Source organism: Pagrus major, chromosome 3, assembly GCF_040436345.1.
Source record: "Pagrus major chromosome 3, Pma_NU_1.0".
Lineage (NCBI taxonomy): Eukaryota > Metazoa > Chordata > Actinopteri > Spariformes > Sparidae > Pagrus > Pagrus major.
In genome coordinates this window covers 15,124,495-15,143,630 of record NC_133217.1, presented here as the reverse complement: position 1 = coordinate 15,143,630, position 19,136 = coordinate 15,124,495, and the positions used below count along the sequence as shown (strand labels likewise).

Below are 19,136 nucleotides of genomic sequence, written 5' to 3'. Positions count from 1 at the left end.
AAACGATGTGTAGATTTATATGACAATTACCAGAAAAGTTCTGAATGCTCTTTGCTTTAAAACAATATACATACAGATGCTAATAAATGTCTTCCTGTAGCTGTGGACATGGCTGGAGGAGCTCCAGAAGGAGCTGCTGGATGATGTTTATGCTGAGTCAGTGGAGGCCGTCCAGGATCTGATCAAACGCTTCGGCCAGCAGCAGCAGACCACGCTGCAGGTCACCGTCAACGTCATCAAGGAGGGAGAGGATCTCATCCAGCAGCTCAGGTACAGATCAACACACCTGACTGAAAAAGAAACCAGACAGGCTGAAATGCTTAGATGTACTGTAAAAATCAAATGAAGAGTGTTAAGAGAGAAATCTCTTCAGCAAATAGTCAGTGTCACAACTTTAACTCTAACTCTTTAATGAAGGTCCTACGGTGATTCTTTAACTATATGGTGCTGTATTTTTACATGCAAGTCAACTATGGATGTGTTCTTATTATCTGTTCAGCAACCATGTTGTCTTTTCTAAAACTCCAACTGGAACTACATCAAAACCGGCAACCTACATTAGTGGACATGGAAAGTGAAACAAAACTAAAAATTACATTCTTGACATCAGCCTAAATTTAAACTTTCTTTCTTAATGTGAATCAAAAGGCAGTCCAAAACAAAGCTAGTGTCAGCTGAATCAGGCAGTTATGGAGTAAAAACAATAAACTTGACGCCAAACAATCCTTTAAACCACTAGTTAAGAGAGAGAATACACCAGACGTGAAAGAAAGCAAGATGATGATGATGCAATAACTATCTGATTGGTAACAATAAAAATGTTTTTTTTTTAAAAAACACAAAAACACTTCTTACATAATGGACCTCTTCTGGTCTTTGTGTCAAAGCGTTGGCAGGATAATTTAGACATGGGCGATTTGGAATTAAAATTTGTATGGATGTGTAATGAACTAGTCTGTCAGTTTAATTTTGAAAAGACAACAGCGATGTACGCGGACACCAAAAAAAGAAAGCTGAGAGGACAGAAGGAGGTGTTGTAGAGGTGGATGCAGTTGACCCTCATTCTCCAACTCTATTTTTACACAGAGGATGTTCCAGTCCCTCTTCTTCCACCCCCTTTGTTCTGTCTTTCTCTCTCTGTTTCTCTCATTCTCTCCATCCCTCTCTCCCCTGTGTATTTGGCTCCACAGTGAATTCTTACATAAGTCTGCCACACAATTAGACAAGCGCTCATAAAGGCAGTCTCCCCAGGAGGCAACTGTAACTCTACACACCTTCCGCCTGTGTGTGTGTTTGTATGAGACTGTGCTGTATGTGTGCACACGTGCGATCATGAATGTGCGTTTGAGTTTGGGAGTGCATCTGACACGCTGATTAATCAACCTCTCAGCCAATCGAAATCCGTGTGACCTCCGATGTCTTTGCTTACTCACTTTTGCCTCTTGGTAGCTCACTGGTGTCTGCGTGTTTGTGCGTCATGCATGTGTGCAGTAATAATGTATTTAATACATTTCAGCATATTTTAAGTCTAGACACAAACTAGGTGTTTTTTTTGTATGTTTATGCCTAATCTCAGTACGTCAATTATTCATTTATTTATTTATTGATAGAAATTATACTAAAAGCCTAAAACATCCACAAAATTCAATCTTAAATTTCAGTTTCAAGAGATTAAATTATGTTTGCTTTCTTCAGGCACAACTTTTCACACTTTAAATTAAATGAACATCAGCTCCATTTTCTAAATCTATTGCTTTGCTCTATTACAACTGAATAAGCCACTGCAGGCTATGCTATGCAGCAGTTTCTAGAGCAGATAAATTTGCTTGGCGCTGTGCCCAACTGTGTCTTTATTGCTGTTTTTTTTTTTTTTTAAGTGCGCGGTGCTGCCTCTCACTGCTTATTGCTTAATTGTGCGTTTCTGTTCCAGGGACTCGGCCATCTCCAGCAACAAGACGCCACACAACAGCTCCATCAACCACATCGAGAGCGTCCTGCAGCAGCTGGACGAGGCCCAGGCCCAGATGGAGGAGCTGTTCCAGGAGAGGAAGATAAAACTGGAGCTCTTCCTGCAGCTCCGCATCTTCGAGAGGGACGCCATTGATGTGAGTCTGCTTGGGAGGAAGAGGAGGGGGGGGGGGGGGTCATGTGTGTGTTTGCTGTATTTACAGTTGAAATCTGTGTTATTTTTTCTTCTTATGCATTCTTAGTTTGGGACAGTCAAATGCTACCGAGTAATGACTATATACACTATTTAAAAAAGAAGCAGAACCAGTGTCAATAAACACTCAAGGTGTATAGTGCCTCTAAAAAGTGGAATCTTATTCTCTGTCCTCAGATCATTTCTGACCTGGAGTCGTGGAACGAGGAGCTGACAGGTCAGATGAATGATTTCGACACGGAGGACCTGACACTGGCAGAGCAGAGGCTGCAGCACCACGCTGACAAGGCCCTGACCATGAACAACCTCACCTTCGATGTCATCCACCAGGGACAGGAGCTGCTGCAGTACGTCAACGAAGTCCAGGCATCTGGTGAGTACACCACCCAGACAGTACTTTATACACCATGCAGGTTGGCCATTAGTCCTTGAAAGAACACAAAATATTGTACTATGAAACTCAGGTCTGTAGATAATATAGACAATCCTTTCCTTGTGTTCATTTGCTTTATATTATTAGCTTCCTTGGCATCTTTCATTAACTTTACTTCAGTTGTAAATAAGCTATTTTTTAAGCCGCCTTTTGTTGTTATTTACATTTCCTTAAATTGTCTCCAGGCATTAAAAGGTCTTAGAAAGTCTTCTGAAATATGCAGATACTTGACTGTTCTGTATCCGTCCCCCTGCGATCCTGCCATCATGAGCTATTATATCTCAAATGCCGTGAAGTAGAAGAGAAGAGATGTTTGACTGTCACCTGGTTGCCGCTTCAGACATCAGTCATCACACAGTAGAGGGTTAAAGCAGGATACAGCTCGTGTTCACTGTTGCTGCACAGATTTTTGTGTTGGCTACATTAGTTAAATATTGATACTGTGTAGGTGTCGCGGGTCAGTTTCGGTCAGCGTTTGTGATGAGAGGCACCCACTCACTAACCATAATAACTCACCTGTGATCTCACATGCTAATAGGTGCTCTCTAAAACTGCACGAAGAATAGTTACATCATGTCACGTGTACTGAACATACTGATAACATTCATAGAGAAGTTATGAGAATGGAACTAATTTCAGACGGTTGTTAATAAGTATTTGAAGCTCATGTCACTGTGTGTCTTGCTCCTAGGTGTTGAGCTGCTGTGTGATCGAGACGTCGACATGGCTACACGGGTTCAGGACCTGCTGGAGTTTCTCCATGAGAAGCAGCAAGAACTGGACTTGGCAGCTGAGCAGCACCGCAGGCACCTGGAGCAGTGCGTCCAGCTGAGACACCTGCAGGCTGAAGTCAAGCAGGTAGGATATACAGTCCCACAACTTAGAGAAGGCGCCATCTGTAGGCCAAGATCTTGCAGCTATAGAATACTAGGATTATCTGCAAGTTCTTAAATAGAGATCGAATAAAACTAAGTGTTGGACTGGTGACATTTGATCACAGCGTTCCTAATTTTTTTTCAGGTTCTTGGTTGGATTCGTAATGGCGAGTCAATGTTGAACGCTGGACTTATAACAGCCAGCTCCCTGCAGGAAGCTGAACAACTGCAGAGAGAACATGAACAGTTTCAACATGCCATTGAGGTGAGATGGTAGTTGTTTTAACACCCAAGTGTCTCCCTCTATAATGTTTCCTGTTCAAAGTCAAGAAAGAAACAAGATTTTACCTGGTTAATTGCTCATTGTTTTGATCATTCTAACCCCATCCTTTCTCCACCTGTTCCCTTACTGTAGAAAACCCACCAGAGTGCCCTGCAGGTTCAGCAGAAGGCGGAGGCTTTGCTTCAGGCAAACCACTATGACATGGACCTGATCAGAGACTGTGCAGAGAGCGTGGCCTCCCACTGGCAGCAGCTCATGCTGAAAATGGAGGACCGACTCAAGCTGGTCAATGCCTCAGTGGCCTTCTACAAGACCTCTGAACAGGTAGGAGATCCACACAGCATTCAATTTGACTATTTCTTTGTTTCAAAAAACAAACAAAACAAAAAAAACAACAATTTAGTGTTCTCCTCAGACAACAAACTACATGTGTATGTCTCCACAGGTCTGCAGTGTGCTGGAAAGCCTGGAGCAGGAGTATAAGAGAGAAGAGGACTGGTGTGGAGGAGCCGACAAACTGGGACCCAACTCTGAAACAGACCATGTCACCCCCATGATCAGTAAACACCTGGAGCAGAAGGAGGCCTTCCTCAAGGTAACGTATAACAGAATCAAAACAACCCAAACATAGTGGTAAGTTACATCTCTGATCTTTGTGTGTGTGTGTTGATATTCTATCAGGCATGCACTTTGGCCAGAAGAAACGCAGACGTCTTCCTCAAGTACATGCACAGGAACAGCGTCAACATGCCTGGGATGTTGAGCCATGTCAAAGCACCAGAACAGCAGGTTAAAAGTCAGTATCAGAATCATCGGTATATCATTGAACATTGCCTACCTGTAGGCTGTAACACCTGAACAGTGAATGATACTAATGAGGGTGTCTGTTGGGTAGTTGGTTGAAAAAATAGCTAAAAGTAATGGATAAACAGTAGGAATAGTTAGCTTCAAAATCATTCTAAATGCTAGCTAAAAAAAACATGATATCTTTAACACATCAGGGTTCTTCTTGTGTATTGCCAGTATGCAGTGTGGTTTGAAATCTTCTGAGTAAGGTTGGGGTGCTGAATGCCTGAATTGTGATTGTTTTCCGTGTTTTTGTTGTGTTAAGACATCCTCAATGAGCTGCTACAGAGAGAAAATCGCGTTCTCCACTTCTGGACCATGAGGAAACGACGGCTGGACCAGTGTCAGCAGTATGTGGTGTTTGAACGCAGTGCCAAACAGGTACATGAAATACATAGCAACACACTTCCGCACATACACCGCTCTCTGTTGTCATGTGATCTGAAAGTACGTATATCTTGTGTGATTGTGTGTTTTAAGGCTCTGGAGTGGATTCATGACACTGGAGAGTTTTACCTGTCCACACACACCTCCACTGGCTCAAGTATCCACCACACACAGGAGCTGTTGAAAGAGCATGAGGACTTCCACATCACAGCCAAGGTTGGCATCACACACACAAACAAACATGTAACTCTGTGTATGCTTGTGTATGTGCATTAACACTCTTTTTCCCACTCTCCATCAGCAAACTAAAGAGCGTGTGAAGCTGCTGATCCAGCTGGCTGACGGCTTCTGCGAGAAAGGCCACAGTCATGCTGGGGAGATCAAAAAATGGGTGACAGCTGTGGACAAACGCTATCGTGACTTCTCCCTGCGCATGGACAAGTATCGCTGCAGCCTGGAGAAAGCCCTGGGCATCTCCTCGGACTCTAACAAGGCAGTAAGTAGACATGTGTTTTGGTAGAGGATTACAGGTGTAGAAAATCAGCTAAATCACAATCTGTCTCTTAAATCTGTCTCTTACTTAAATCTCTGTCTCTGTCTTTGTCAGAGTAAGGATCTCCAGCTGGACATCATCCCAGCTACAGCTCCAGGGTCAGAGGTCAAGCTGCGGGATGCCGCTCATGAGCTTAACGAGGAGAAACGCAAGTCGGCACGCCGAAAGGAGTATGTCACCACTTTCTGTTTATGTCGTACTTTAAGATAAACTGAGAGCAGATTTTTTAATAAATAACAGCTTTTTAGAACGGGTTATAACATTAGTAGTTGAGAATAATTTAGCAGATTGAAGTGCACTGGGTCATGCCTTTTAAAACTGTTCAGCATTTAGCCTGCAGAGCTAAAAGCCCCATTTCTGAACAGTACGTGCTATGCCTACAAACTAAACAAATAGTAGCTAGTCAGCATTTTCACTGCATTTTTCCTCCCGTTGGAAATATATTTCATTACCCCAAAGGACGAGTAATTAAATTACTGGCTTGGTGCCTAAAATACGCAGCAGAGCAACCCGATGCTTACTAAGATGGTACATTATAAGAAGGTCACAGGTTCTATAATCGCACCCATCATTCTCCTTGTCAACGGTCAACCTCTACTAGCTCAATAGTTGTAAGTGGTTCTAAGAGATTCAGTTTAATGTAAATGTATGTACATGATGGATTTTCATGGTTTAAACTTACTAATCTACTTTGCTGCAGACACATCAGTGAAGCCCCACAAGAGAACGAATGAATATACATATGTAGTACACGGGAAAAGGAGACTGCGTCATTTCATATGAGCAGCACAAATCATGAGCATGATTTCAGTCACTCGTGACTGCTTTATGACCAAGTTTTATGGCCCGTAACTCTTTCATTATTCATTAGCGTAAATGGATGAAGCAGACAGGATGAAAGAGAGCTTTTGGTGATTTATCACTCTGTGGATGAGGACAGTATGACAACTGCTAATTTTGTGCTTGTGTGTGTGTCTAGGTTCATCATGGCAGAGCTGATTCAGACAGAGAAAGCCTACGTGCGAGACCTGCGGGAGTGCATGGATGTAAGTCCATCTTCACAGCCCACCACTGTTGATGCCACAGTTGTGCAACAACTTTTCACATAAAATTTGGAAATGTATCAGAACCCTGTTAAAGAGTTTGGCTGGTTTTGTCTTTTTCTCTCCTTGCAGACCTACCTGTGGGAGATGACCAGTGGAGTTGAGGAGATTCCTCCAGGAATCATCAATAAGGAGCACATAATCTTTGGCAACATGCAGGACCTCTATGAATTCCACCATAAGTAAGAAATCTCATTTTAAATTTGACTTAAAAGCAAGTAGATTATTATTATTTTTCGCTGTTAATCAATGAATCATTTAGTCTAGAAAATATACACACACATTTTTTTTTTAAAAATGCTCATCGCAATTACCCAGATCCCAAAGTGACGTCTTTAAATTGCTAATTTTGTCCAACCAACAGTCCAAAACCGAAAGGCTCTTCATTTACCATCATAAATTACACAAAAAAGCAGCCATTACATACAGTAAAGAAGCTAGAACCAGCAAATGTTTGACACTTTTGTTTGACAAATAACTGAAATAATCGAATAATTGTTGCAGCTCTAGTCCAAGCAACCTGATGTAATTCATATCCTGGTTAAAGTATATTCAAGTTTTACATGAATATTAATAGTACGACATTCAAACAGAGTTTAGTATGTTAAGGCAGCTTCTTATGCCACAATTCCTCTATCCTATATATACAGATGTTGTTCTATTTTTCATTTGGGAATATCACTTTTCATTTAATCAAGCGTGCCTTTGCCGTCTCTCACGTTTCGATCTCTCATTCCTCATTTTGTCAGCATCTTTCTCAAAGAGTTGGAGAAATATGAGCAGCTTCCAGAGGATGTTGGGCATTGCTTTGTCACATGGGTATGTATCATTTGTTCACCAGCACTTGCTGTGTGTGCTCAAATCTACCATTCAATATATAAATTATATATATATATATAATTTATATATTGAATGGTAGATTTGAGCACACACACACACATATATATCTTGTACTGTACCAATGGACATTGAGATACTTAAATCCTTAATGTTTCAGAAATCAAGCAAAATTATCTCGCATATTAAGCTCTCATGTACTGTATCATCTTCCTCTCTTTGTCCAGGCTGATAAGTTCCAGATGTATGTGAACTACTGTAAGAACAAACCAGACTCCACTCAGCTCATCCTAGAGCATGCTGGGAACTACTTTGATGTGAGTATCGCCTGTGGCTGTTAAAATGAGATTGTAAGGTCCTTGTCAGTTACATCTGATCACATGACTCTTCTTGTCTATGCAGGAAATTCAACAGAGGCACCGACTGGCCAACTCCATCTCTTCCTATCTGATCAAGCCCGTGCAGAGAATCACCAAGTATCAGCTCCTGCTGAAGGTGATGCATCATACCAAATCTAACTGCTGTGGTGACTGTCAGCATAGTTTCTTGTTGTCATGGTTACTGTCTGTGTCTGTTTAGGAGCTGCTGACTTGCTGCGAAGAAGGGAAAGGAGAGATCAAGGACGGCCTGGAGGTGATGCTCAGTGTTCCAAAGAAAGCCAACGATGCCATGCACCTCTCTATGCTGGAAGGTGATTAATACACACTGCTCATTATTTATCTTGCTGTGATAGTTGTATTTGTAGCAAGCCGACCTTCAAATTACACCTCCTCATAAATCAGGCAGCATTTTTTAAAAAGAATTTTCACGCTGATGTCATCCTACCTCTGTCAGGATTTGATGAAAACATCGAGTCCCAGGGTGAGCTCATCCTCCAGGAGTCATTCCAGGTTTGGGATCCAAAGACTCTGATCCGTAAGGGGCGAGAACGCCACCTCTTCCTCTTTGAAATGTCTCTTGTCTTCAGCAAGGAGGTCAAGGACTCCAACGGCAGGAGCAAGTACATCTACAAGAGCAAACTATTTGTAAGTAGATGATGATTGAATGTACGTTATGACAGATGTTTGGATGAGATGTTTCTCTTTAACTGAATTTAGAACAGCGTATTGAAGGAGCCAATCAGGCTTTTGAGTGTTATAGAAGTACTCGAAAAGTTTGACTAGTAGATGATATAATTATCATTTTTAATGTTTCATTTGTTCGACTGCAGTACTTGTACTTTATAAGATAGGAGTAAATCTAATTGGCACTACTTGAATCACTTGAGACAGTCTCAAGTCTCAACTGTCTCAAAAAAAATCACTATATTTGAAACGAGAGTATGTCAAATAGGAATTACACTGCAGTGACAAAAGCCTGACTCACCTGTGACATTTCTGATGACTCAATATTCTTCTGTTCTCAGACATCAGAGTTGGGGGTGACAGAGCATGTTGAAGGAGACCCCTGTAAGTTTGCTCTATGGGTGGGGCGCACCCCGACTAATGACAACAAGATTGTGCTCAAGGTAAAACACACTTCCTCTCATCTGCTTCTTCTAAAATCTCCTTAAAGGGTTCGACCGATATGGGTTTACAAAGCAGAACCCTGAAATCACTGGGGACTGAAAGTGTCCATATGAAAATTCAAACATTTTAGATTACAAGTTTAATAATAAATGTGTAATCAAACTAACTTCCATATCAGCATGTTGGATTCCACTCCAGTATCTGATTCGGGAAAAAAAGGCCAAATGTGTCAAAAAGTCATTATATCGGTCTAACCTAGTTTTCTCTCTCTTCTCTTTGTATTCAACCCTCTCCTACTTTCTTCCTATAGTCTCATCCTCTGATGTTTTGTTTGATTGCATGAGCAGCTTCAAGGTGGCCCAAGAGGCTTTCTGTAGTCACAAACTCCTCTTCTGTCCCCTTGTTTTCTTTCTTCTTTCTCTCTGTCCGTCTCTGTCCTCTGGTTATATTCTGCTTTGTTCCATCTGTTAACAAACACAGGCACATCTGTATATCTGGGGCTGTGTTTTCTGTGGATGTTTGTATCTCTAATTCTCTCTCTGTGGGTTGACATGCTTCCACCAACGCCACTGACACTGATTCAACCCCTTAACGCCCACAATCTTCCATCCTGGCTCTATGCCACTTTGTCAAAGTGACGAGTTGCCATCTTTCTCTACCAGAAAAATAAGCTCTTTAATGATTTGTACGCCAATGTGGAAGTAAGATAAGACTCTTTGGTTTATTTAAATTCAATTTACTTAGTACTCTGAGTGTATTTTAAAGGCCCAATGTTCAAAAGTCTGTGTGTTTGCCTGTCAAATAGTGTCACAGATGGATTATAATTTGTGTCAGCCGTTGGAACAGCATGAAGCCAAAATCCTAACACGTCTAATTCTGAGCGTAACAACTCTATAATACATGTTGACTAGCAAACTAACCACTGAGAAGCAGTCATGTGCTATGTGCATTGTAAATGAAGTGTGTCTCATTACTAACTACACATGTTCACACACACATACACACACACACACACACACACACCACAACAATCTGCTACACATTTGATTGGCCTTTAGTCCACTGTCAAGGCAAATTATCAGTGTTGTACGTTTCTATCATGTCAAACCATTTTGTCAGCATAAAAAATGTCATGTTCTCAAACCAAAACAGTGAAATTCTCTATTTTATATTTTAAATTCAAAGCTAAGTCAGGGATCCAAACATGGAGCCATGGTGAGTACAAACTATCCCACAACACAGCCCTCAGCCACCTCTCACAAGTCTGAAACACAAACTCTTAGCACTTCTTATTCTCACTTTTCCTCTTGAAAACCACACACATGGGCAGAAACAGTACATGTGACCCATAGCAGAAACACACTTTAACCTAGGGTCATAGCTTGGGGGCTGCAAGACTGTAGCATAAATTATTCTAGGGCAGTGATTCCCAACTAGCCGTACTTGTAGCACAGAAGGTCAACAGTTGCGAAGAAGTATGTGGAAAGACTGTACATCACTCACCTAATTAACTGACACACATCAACTGAACACTGTGTTGTAATTTAGAGTCCATGATTACTAGTTAGCAAATGAACAGAGAGGTCTAAACAGTTAGCTAGGGTAGCTAAAAGATAAAGATCAGTGGTTGAACTCGATACCTAAAATAGCTATAGCCATTAAAATAGTTCGAAAAAAGTAAAGGATGGATGACAATAGCTTAAAGTAATGGATTTAAAAGCTGAGAGTTTAACATATGAATAAGGTATTAACATATACATGTTTGAAATGGCTAAAAGTAAATGTCAAGAAGCTTTTGAAATTGTTTGCTTGAAATAATGGATAAAAAGCTGTAAAAGTTGACTATATAAATAACATTAACTTGAAATAGATAGCTGAAAGTAATAAACTGTTGAAATTGTTAATAAATAAAATTCATGGATGAAGAGTTGAAATAGTTGGCTAAAGGTAATTGTAAAAAGTAAAATTAGTTACAAGTTATACTAATCAGTAGCAATAGTAAGCAAAAAGTGATGAAGTTATAAAATAGTTTGCTAAAATTAAAGGATAAACAGTTGAAATAGTTGGCTAAAGGTAATTTATAAAAATGTAGTTACAAGTAGGCCAAATGGTTTCAATAGTTAAAGCTAGCTATAAGTAGGCTAATGGATAAATGGTTCAGACGTCCAGCCTCTGCTACAAGTTGTAGTTATGCAAACTTTACCAAACTGACCTGAACACTGACAGTTCAAATGTAGGAAAACATTATAGTTTCCACTTTAATACAACTGTTATCCAGTAAACATCCAGTTAAAAATCAATTCAAATGAACACATTTGGAACATGTTGGTGGTCTTAAGTGTTATTTGAGTTCATCTTGGACTAAAGGTTGGAAATCACTGTTCTAGGGGTCAACAATTAGAGAAAATAAATAATTTGTCAAACTCTTGAGTTGATAAGAGATGACAAGAGGTCAGTTCAGACTTGTGTGAAACAGAGTGAAACAAGAATTCCAAAGGAAGTTCTTTTCCTGTCAATGTTTGACTCCTTCCATTGTTGACCAAAAACAGGCATCAAGCATAGAGAACAAGCAGGACTGGATCAAGCACATCAGGGAGGTGATTCAGGAGCGCACTATTCACCTGAGAGGAGCACTAAAGGAGCCCATTCACATTCCCAAAGCCACTACAGCCAAGCACCACAAGGGCCGAAGGTAAACATGTGACACCTACTATACTATTGAAAATGTTTGAAATGCAGATGAGAAACAGATTTATGATCCAAATCGTCACACACACTCTGAAGTTCATTTACGCTCACTTTCGGAAACACTCACATCTCTTATTAATCATGTGTGTGTCTTTTAGGGATGGAGAGGACCTGGACAGTCAGGGTGAAGGCAGCAGCCAACCAGACACCATCTCTCTGGCATCCCGCACTTCACAGAACACACTGGACAGCGACAAGGTAAGTGATAGACATAATGACCAGAAATGACATCCTAACTAACTGCACATCTTCTGCAGTTAGACGAACACTGTCAGCTCAGCTTGTTTCCTATAGTGATCACCTTTTCTCCTTCAGCTGTCCGGTGGCTGTGAGCTGACTGTGGTGATACACGACTTCATGGCCAGCAACAACAACGAGCTGACTGTGCGGAGAGGTCAGACGGTGGAGGTCCTGGAGCGCTGCCATGAAAGGCCAGACTGGTGTTTGGTAAGGACCACAGACCGCTCCCCTGCTCTGGAGGGTCTGGTGCCCTGCTCCATGCTCTGCATTGCCCACTCCAGGTCCTCCATGGAGATGGAGGGCATCTTCAACCACAAAGGTACAGTTTTGACAGAGTGTGGAAAGGAAACATGTTCTGTTTTTAATTTTTACACAATGGGGCTGAAACAAAAACTGATTTGGATGATTTGTGTATGTCTGCTTCATAAAACAAATTGTAAACATCACTCCCTCTTCCACAGACACTCTGTCAGTGTGCAGCAATGACTCCATCATGCCAGGGTCGTCCGCTACGCTGCAGCCTGGTCACGGCATGAGCTCCCATACCTCACCAGGGCCTAAAAGACCAGGTATGTCATATGTCCAACATAACACAGAGGGAACTCCCACAAGAGCAGTAGTTAACTTGTGTAAAACTACTTCTTGAGACTTCTTGTGCTGTGTGTTACTAAAATAATTCTATTTGGATTAAATCTTTTTAAAATAAAAGGTTATGGTTTAACATCCCTCTGTTATTCTACTGTGATACTTTTAGCAGCTTACTGAGTTTGGTCTGTTGGGTTTGTTTCCTAGGTAACACCCTGCGGAAGTGGCTCACCAGCCCCGTGCGTCGGCTAAGTAGCGGCAAGGCCGACACCCACGTGAAGAAAATGGCCCACAAGCACAAAAAGAGCCGCGAGGTGAGGAAGAGCGGGGAGATGACGATGGGCTCCCAGAAAGACTCAGACGACAGTGCCGCTACACCTCAGGATGAGACTGTGGAGGAGGTGGGTGTATACACAGTGCTTCAGTCTCAAATTCATTCTCTCTCAATAAAGTATTGCAATATTAATTCTACTTTGCCATTCGTGTGTGTTGCAGAGAGTTCGTAACGAGGGCTTGTCCAGCGGCACGTTGTCCAAGTCTAGTTCTTCTGGCATGCAGAGCTGCGGAGAGGAGGAGGGCGAGGAGGGCGTTGACTCAGTACCTCTGCCTCCACCTATGGCCATCCAGCAGCACAGCCTGCTGCAGCCAGACTCCCAGGATGACAAGGTGAGGAAAGGGGGGACGTCAGAGTGGGAACAGAAGAGAGGGGGTCAGAAAGGAAGGGGGGAGGCAGACAGGCAAAGGTGATGAACAGGTGAAACAGAGGGGACACTTTCAGCTATTCAACTTTGACTTTTAACATTTTCTGGTGCCAAAAAATTTGCTCACACATGCAAAATTTTAGGTCAAGAGAAGACATATGTTATACATGTACTTGTGGAATTAGAGCTGGGAGAATCTGTATATAGTGACATGAGTCTGGATGCTATCAGAGGTTTTTCTTTATCTCAATATGGCAACACAGATTTAGTGTTCAGTGGGAAGAAATTTTAATCAGAATAGAAAGATCTTCATCGACTGATTTTCTTTATATGTCTGAACAAACTAAATAACCATCACTCTTCATTTTCATGACTGAATAAACAAACTGACCTTAAAAGGACAAAACAATTTCAAACTGTTTTACTTTGTTTATATTTGGCAGACCCTGCCACCTTTCTAGCTCCAAACAGTGTCCTGTGGACCTTATTTTCCTCGGAGAATAGCTTGTTTATTCAGTTTTGGAAAAAAGAAATCTCTTTTTTTTGTATTATTACCTCATTAATATTGTAAATATTAAAATTCTGAGTTTGAATTTCTTCTCTAAATCTACATAGTGCCCCTTTAATTACAGATCAGTGACACAGTGAACATATTTGTCAATTTTTAATCTAAATAGGATGCACATTCACCAACTCTACCGGTTTATTTTCACATACCAGATGTAGTGTTTCTCAGGGTGTGCTTGTAACTAATAAGCCTTCAAAAGCTCCAATCTGTATTTTCGATATATATTTTGTTTAAAGTTGACAGAAGTATTCTGTAATATCTCTGGTTCTTTAATAGCTAACATGTTGGGGTGTACAGTGATTTCTGCATACTGTCACCAACTTTGATCATACCATCAACTTAAGAGGCTCTTTGTTACCAGAAAATATACAAAAAGTAAACATGGGAGACGACTTTCACAGCTCCATATCTAATGAGTAGGTATAATTCAGTTTTTAAAAATCAAATCAGTGACTGAAACTAAATCACATTTGGTCCAAGATTGAAGTAGCTATACTGTAAGGGGGCAACTTGCATTAGACAATAGGGACTGGGTAACAATGTAAGCTAATCTAAGTACTCTCTATTTTGATCTTAAGGCAACGCTTTGTAACTTTAAGTGATTCTGGAGGAAGATAGATTGTTTGCTTGGGCGATCATCCCAAAGCATCAATATTCGGAGACCTGGGGTTGGGATTCAAAAATTAACTAGTTTTCCTCCCAAAAAAAAAGATACATATTCTTGAACACTTTTTATACAGGCTCTTTTTCTCCTCATTGTTATGATTTTTAGTTCTTGCAGGTTACATTTTCGCTCATTTCAGTCTCCCACTTTCCTCCTGAAAAAGGGCATTTCCTGACACAGTTTTAAGTGACTCCTTAGTTTTTGTTATGCATAACATTTTATCTTGGCATGTTGCATCATATTCTCCCCTCTCTTCTAAAGCAGAAATCAATGACAAGTTTCAGGCACTCCAAGTCTCCTCTTCGACTAAAGTGGAGACCCCTCTGACACTAATTTCTGTTTCTCTTTTGTTTTGTTTCCTGGTTGTATCGTTTGCTGTTTGCCATGCTGTAGCATTACCTTGATTTATGTCCTGTCTTTGCTTTGTCTCAGTTTCCATACCTGTCCATCTGAAATGCCCCGCTCTTCCCCCCTCTGTCTCTTTACCTCAGTCAATTCTTCAAATATCTCTTTTTTTCCCTCTCTTCAGCTTTAAATGCTACTCGCTAAAGTCTTTTCTTTGGTTTCTACAGCAGTTTATAGATGAAAGGAAATGAAGCTAGCAGCTTTTTTAGACTTTTAAACTTCCCTCTTTATAAAATACACCTTTCTCTGTCCCCTAAACGTCATTCTTCCTAATTTTTGTATTTTTCTGAACTCTGAAACATTCCTGAATTTCTTTAGAGCAGAATTTTTCCTTCCTTCTTTTTTTAGTTTATCTTTTATTTTATTTTCTGCCCTGTTTCTACAACACACAACTTTAACGCAGAGTTATCTGGCAGATGAGCAAAGGCACTACGGGATCATGTAGATGAAGAGAGGATGCATGTAGCTCTTTACTCTAAATCAATGTGAAAGCAATGTGGAGGTTTTCTCTCGTTGGTTTGGCTGCAGGTCAGAAGGCTTAAAGGACTAATTTGCGTCAACTTCTTCACATTTTGGGGACATTTTGTAATCCCCTGAGTCTATTGGAATAACTAAGGACAGCAGCTTTTTTTCTGCATGTTTATCATTCATAGTTTGTGAAAAGTTTGGTGGCTAAGTGAGGTTTAAAAGAAACGAGTAGATGTGAATGTGAACGCAAAGAGGAAAGTCGGTAAGATTCCCGTCAGCCCTCCTGGATAATTATCTAAATATGACCCAACACTGAGGTGAAAATTCAAAAGCCCCTCTGTTCCCATCATCCTCCAACCCCCTCCCTCACCCGCCCTGCCCGCTCGTCCTCATCTCCCTTTTACCCTCTGTGCGTTAACCTCATTACCCATGCGAGTAATTGGCATCTTTAAACGCTGGCGAGGCCAGAAGGGCACACAGCCTCACCCAGAAAACCTAATTGGGGAAAGTCTTGAAGCACAGCACAGCAAGGGTGAGAGTCTCCTCAACTATATATACATACATACATGTTCCTTCTTTCATTCTCGCTCTGTTAGCATCCTTACTTTATTTCAAAGGCTGTTTATCATCACCTGAGAAAGCAACCGGAACATCTTCCATTCAGACATCACCCCCCCTTTTTATTATTTACCAGACCTTCTCCCCATCACCATTTTCTGACATTTTCACTTTTTCCTCATATCTTCTTTTGGTCATTCCCACTTTCAGCCTCATGTTTATTCCTTTTCATTTAAATTTCATATACTTTTCCTTTTCACTTTCTTTGAACCTTCAGATATACAGTTAACCCCGAGCATTGGGGTTTCACTTGTGGAAACATCTCTTTGGATCTCTCTTCAGATTACAGCATTGAACATTTAACAGACATTTTCACTCAGTCATTGCTCACTCAGATAACAAAAACAAAACATTCACTAATGATAAAACTATCAAAGAAATAAGCTCAACAAAAGCTTATCTTCAAATAAGATAATCGGTTTCATTTGCTGTCCATTTGTGGACGATTACAACTCAGTACACGTAGGTTCACATGGAAATGTTCGCAGAAAACAGATAAAATATTTATTGTCTGTTTTAGTGATGACAAAATTACTCATCACAGCAATTAGAAGACTTGTATCAACATCAGCCAAAGAGCAGAGTTAGAGTTCGCAGAAATAGGTTTTAAATTGAAGGTTTTATAATGTTCTAATGCTCTCTTTTTCTTTTCTCAATGCTCTCATCTCTCCATTTTTACCCAGAGCTCCTCTCGTCTGTCGGTCCGTCCATCCAGTTCAGAGACGCCCAGTGCTGCCGAGTTGGTGAGCGCCATCGAGGAGCTGGTCAAAAGCAAGATGGTAGGATGACAGAGGAAAACAAGAACACACTAAGCTTCATTTGTCAGAATTTGTCATAGATCAATTTAGGGCCGTCAGTGATATTTATTGCAGTAAAATTAAACATTTTAAATGTTATATTACATTTTATAAGCATTAAACGTTTCAAACAATGTGCCCCTGTGGTGATACATGGGCATGTGGATTATGGCATCAGGAGAGGATGTGAATATAACTTGTACATATGTCCTGGACTTAGCATGATTAACTGCAGTATTCATGCTGCTCTTCTCTTTAAACAGACATAAACATTTGTTGTATATTGTGCTGTGTTTCACACTCTTTAGTTTACCTTGTGTGTCTCTCTGGTGCAGGCTCTGGAGGACAGACCCAGCTCACTGTCGGTAGAACAGGGAGACAGCAGCTCTCCATCCTTCAACCCCTCTGACAACTCCCTCCTCTCCTCCTCCTCCCCCATCGAAGAGATGGACGAACGCAGGACCAGCGTCCTAAAGAAAAGACAGTACGTCTGCTTCATTCATCTGTATCACAGACACACGTTGATTTGGTTTAGCAAATCTTTTGTGACTTTTCCTTATTTCTTAAATTTTGAGTCCGTTTCTTCTTTGCTGTAGTTACGTTCTGTTGGAGTTGGTGGAGACGGAGAGAGACTATGTTAGAGACCTTGGCCTGGTGGTGGAGGTAAGTTCATGCTTTACCAGCTGCTTCATTAGTCGTACCAGCTGCTTCATTAGTCATACATTACTGTGCTGTGTGATGGATCCAAAAATAATAAGGTGGCAAGATTATCATTTTAAAATGTCACTGAAAGTATTAGAATTAATTTGCTGACCTTCACAGACTCCCTGGTGTGAATTTGTGTTAATGTGTTTGTGTGTCTCATCATAAGGGCTACATGAGTCGGATGAAGGAGGAGGGTGTCCCTGATGATATGAAGGGAAAAGACAAAATCGTGTTTGGCAACATCCACCAGATCTACGACTGGCACAAGGAGTATGTGACAGATACGGAGAATATAGACCCTTTTCTGTTCAGGTTCACCGGTTCAGTAGCTTACTTCCCACTCTCATGTTTCTCTTAGCTTCTTTCTTGGGGAGTTGGAGAAATGTTTGGAGGACCCTGACCGACTGGGACCACTCTTTCTCAAACAGGTTCAGTGGATTTCCAAATTCTACTTTAAATTGTACATGCTTGCTATACATTTGATCATGTTGTAAGTTTTATGCTTTTTGTATCCAGGAACGGAGACTCAACATGTATGTAGTTTACTGTCAAAACAAGCCCAAGTCGGAACACATCGTCTCAGAGTACATTGATACCTACTTTGAGGTATGAGCCCATTATTTTGAGCACTTTACCCTCTGACACACGTCAGATAATTCAAACCTCCATCTAGCCATCAGCATCTCAAGTGACCTCTGAATTTGCAGGACCTGAAGCAGCGGCTGGGACACAGGCTACAGATCTCAGACCTGCTCATCAAGCCAGTCCAGAGGATCATGAAGTACCAGCTGCTGCTTAAGGTTGGTCTGTTGCAATACAGCAGAGGGCGCCAGAGCTTCAGCTGCTGCGTCTGCTCCCCTTTAACGAGTCATCGTAACACCTGGCAACCATATTGTCACCTGCTTTCTATAAATCATAGCTACCAATAATGTACACTGATACTTAAAAGTTTAAATTGTTGCATTAATATTTTCTGACAATTTCTTTTCCTGTTTTAGGATTTCCTGAAACACTCTAAAAAGGCTGGGCTGGAGTCTATGGAGCTGGAGGTAAGATAATGAGACCACTTCTTAATCACCTAACATCAAGCCAAACATGTGCAGTTATCAACCTTGTGGTCATTTGTGTCTTATAGAAAGCTGTGGAGGTCATGTGCATTGTGCCAAAAAGGTGCAATGATATGATGAATGTTGGTCGACTTCAGGGATTTGATGTAAGAAATCAAACTGACTTACGAATTGAAGCAATACTTCACATTAACAACCTGTAACTGTACAAACAAAAACTTTATCACCTTCTCCATCTTGCATCTTTGCCCGTCTCTCTCTCCAGGGGAAGATTGTGGCTCAGGGCCGCCTTTTACTGCAAGACACGTTCATGGTGTCTGACCCAGAGGGCAGTGTGCTCGGCCGAATGAAGGAGAGGAGAGTCTTCCTCTTTGAGCAGCTGGTCATCTTTAGCGAGCCCCTTGACAAGAAGAAAGGTTTCTCCTTGCCAGGCTTCCTCTACAAGAACAGCATCAAGGTAACAGATGTCAAAGTCTGGCAAGGGTGTGCATTACCACATTATCAGGAAAGGCCAGCAGTATATAGGATGAGTGAATGGTTGTCATTTAGAGGGCTTACAGCTCCCTCTGGTGGAGAAGTCTATG

The 19,136-nt window shown here is 41.1% G+C and overlaps 1 protein-coding gene across 5 annotated transcripts in view; it reads left to right on the top strand.

The window, feature by feature from the left end:
* trioa (trio Rho guanine nucleotide exchange factor a) overlaps positions 1 to 19,136 on the top strand; it is an 80,721-nt gene that overhangs the window by 52,986 nt on the left and 8,599 nt on the right. For 3 of the 5 annotated variants that reach the window (XM_073463544.1, XM_073463543.1, XM_073463545.1), the window contains exons 15-51: positions 101 to 270; positions 1,931 to 2,105; positions 2,339 to 2,534; positions 3,286 to 3,452; positions 3,615 to 3,734; positions 3,885 to 4,076; positions 4,198 to 4,347; positions 4,434 to 4,548; positions 4,864 to 4,979; positions 5,079 to 5,201; positions 5,287 to 5,481; positions 5,593 to 5,708; positions 6,518 to 6,584; positions 6,714 to 6,823; positions 7,391 to 7,460; positions 7,706 to 7,795; positions 7,881 to 7,973; positions 8,058 to 8,169; positions 8,313 to 8,503; positions 8,884 to 8,985; positions 10,172 to 10,201; positions 11,536 to 11,678; positions 11,833 to 11,932; positions 12,050 to 12,293; positions 12,436 to 12,543; positions 12,767 to 12,960; positions 13,055 to 13,225; positions 16,667 to 16,762; positions 17,116 to 17,264; positions 17,377 to 17,443; positions 17,652 to 17,755; positions 17,844 to 17,913; positions 18,002 to 18,091; positions 18,193 to 18,285; positions 18,484 to 18,534; positions 18,621 to 18,698; positions 18,818 to 19,009. In XM_073463544.1, the coding sequence (XP_073319645.1) occupies positions 101 to 270; positions 1,931 to 2,105; positions 2,339 to 2,534; positions 3,286 to 3,452; positions 3,615 to 3,734; positions 3,885 to 4,076; positions 4,198 to 4,347; positions 4,434 to 4,548; positions 4,864 to 4,979; positions 5,079 to 5,201; positions 5,287 to 5,481; positions 5,593 to 5,708; positions 6,518 to 6,584; positions 6,714 to 6,823; positions 7,391 to 7,460; positions 7,706 to 7,795; positions 7,881 to 7,973; positions 8,058 to 8,169; positions 8,313 to 8,503; positions 8,884 to 8,985; positions 10,172 to 10,201; positions 11,536 to 11,678; positions 11,833 to 11,932; positions 12,050 to 12,293; positions 12,436 to 12,543; positions 12,767 to 12,960; positions 13,055 to 13,225; positions 16,667 to 16,762; positions 17,116 to 17,264; positions 17,377 to 17,443; positions 17,652 to 17,755; positions 17,844 to 17,913; positions 18,002 to 18,091; positions 18,193 to 18,285; positions 18,484 to 18,534; positions 18,621 to 18,698; positions 18,818 to 19,009 (4,650 nt within the window). The remainder of the gene's footprint in view (positions 1 to 100; positions 271 to 1,930; positions 2,106 to 2,338; positions 2,535 to 3,285; positions 3,453 to 3,614; positions 3,735 to 3,884; positions 4,077 to 4,197; positions 4,348 to 4,433; positions 4,549 to 4,863; positions 4,980 to 5,078; positions 5,202 to 5,286; positions 5,482 to 5,592; positions 5,709 to 6,517; positions 6,585 to 6,713; positions 6,824 to 7,390; positions 7,461 to 7,705; positions 7,796 to 7,880; positions 7,974 to 8,057; positions 8,170 to 8,312; positions 8,504 to 8,883; positions 8,986 to 10,171; positions 10,202 to 11,535; positions 11,679 to 11,832; positions 11,933 to 12,049; positions 12,294 to 12,435; positions 12,544 to 12,766; positions 12,961 to 13,054; positions 13,226 to 16,666; positions 16,763 to 17,115; positions 17,265 to 17,376; positions 17,444 to 17,651; positions 17,756 to 17,843; positions 17,914 to 18,001; positions 18,092 to 18,192; positions 18,286 to 18,483; positions 18,535 to 18,620; positions 18,699 to 18,817; positions 19,010 to 19,136) is intronic. The other 2 variants (XM_073463547.1, XM_073463546.1) reach the window with 1 other exon arrangement.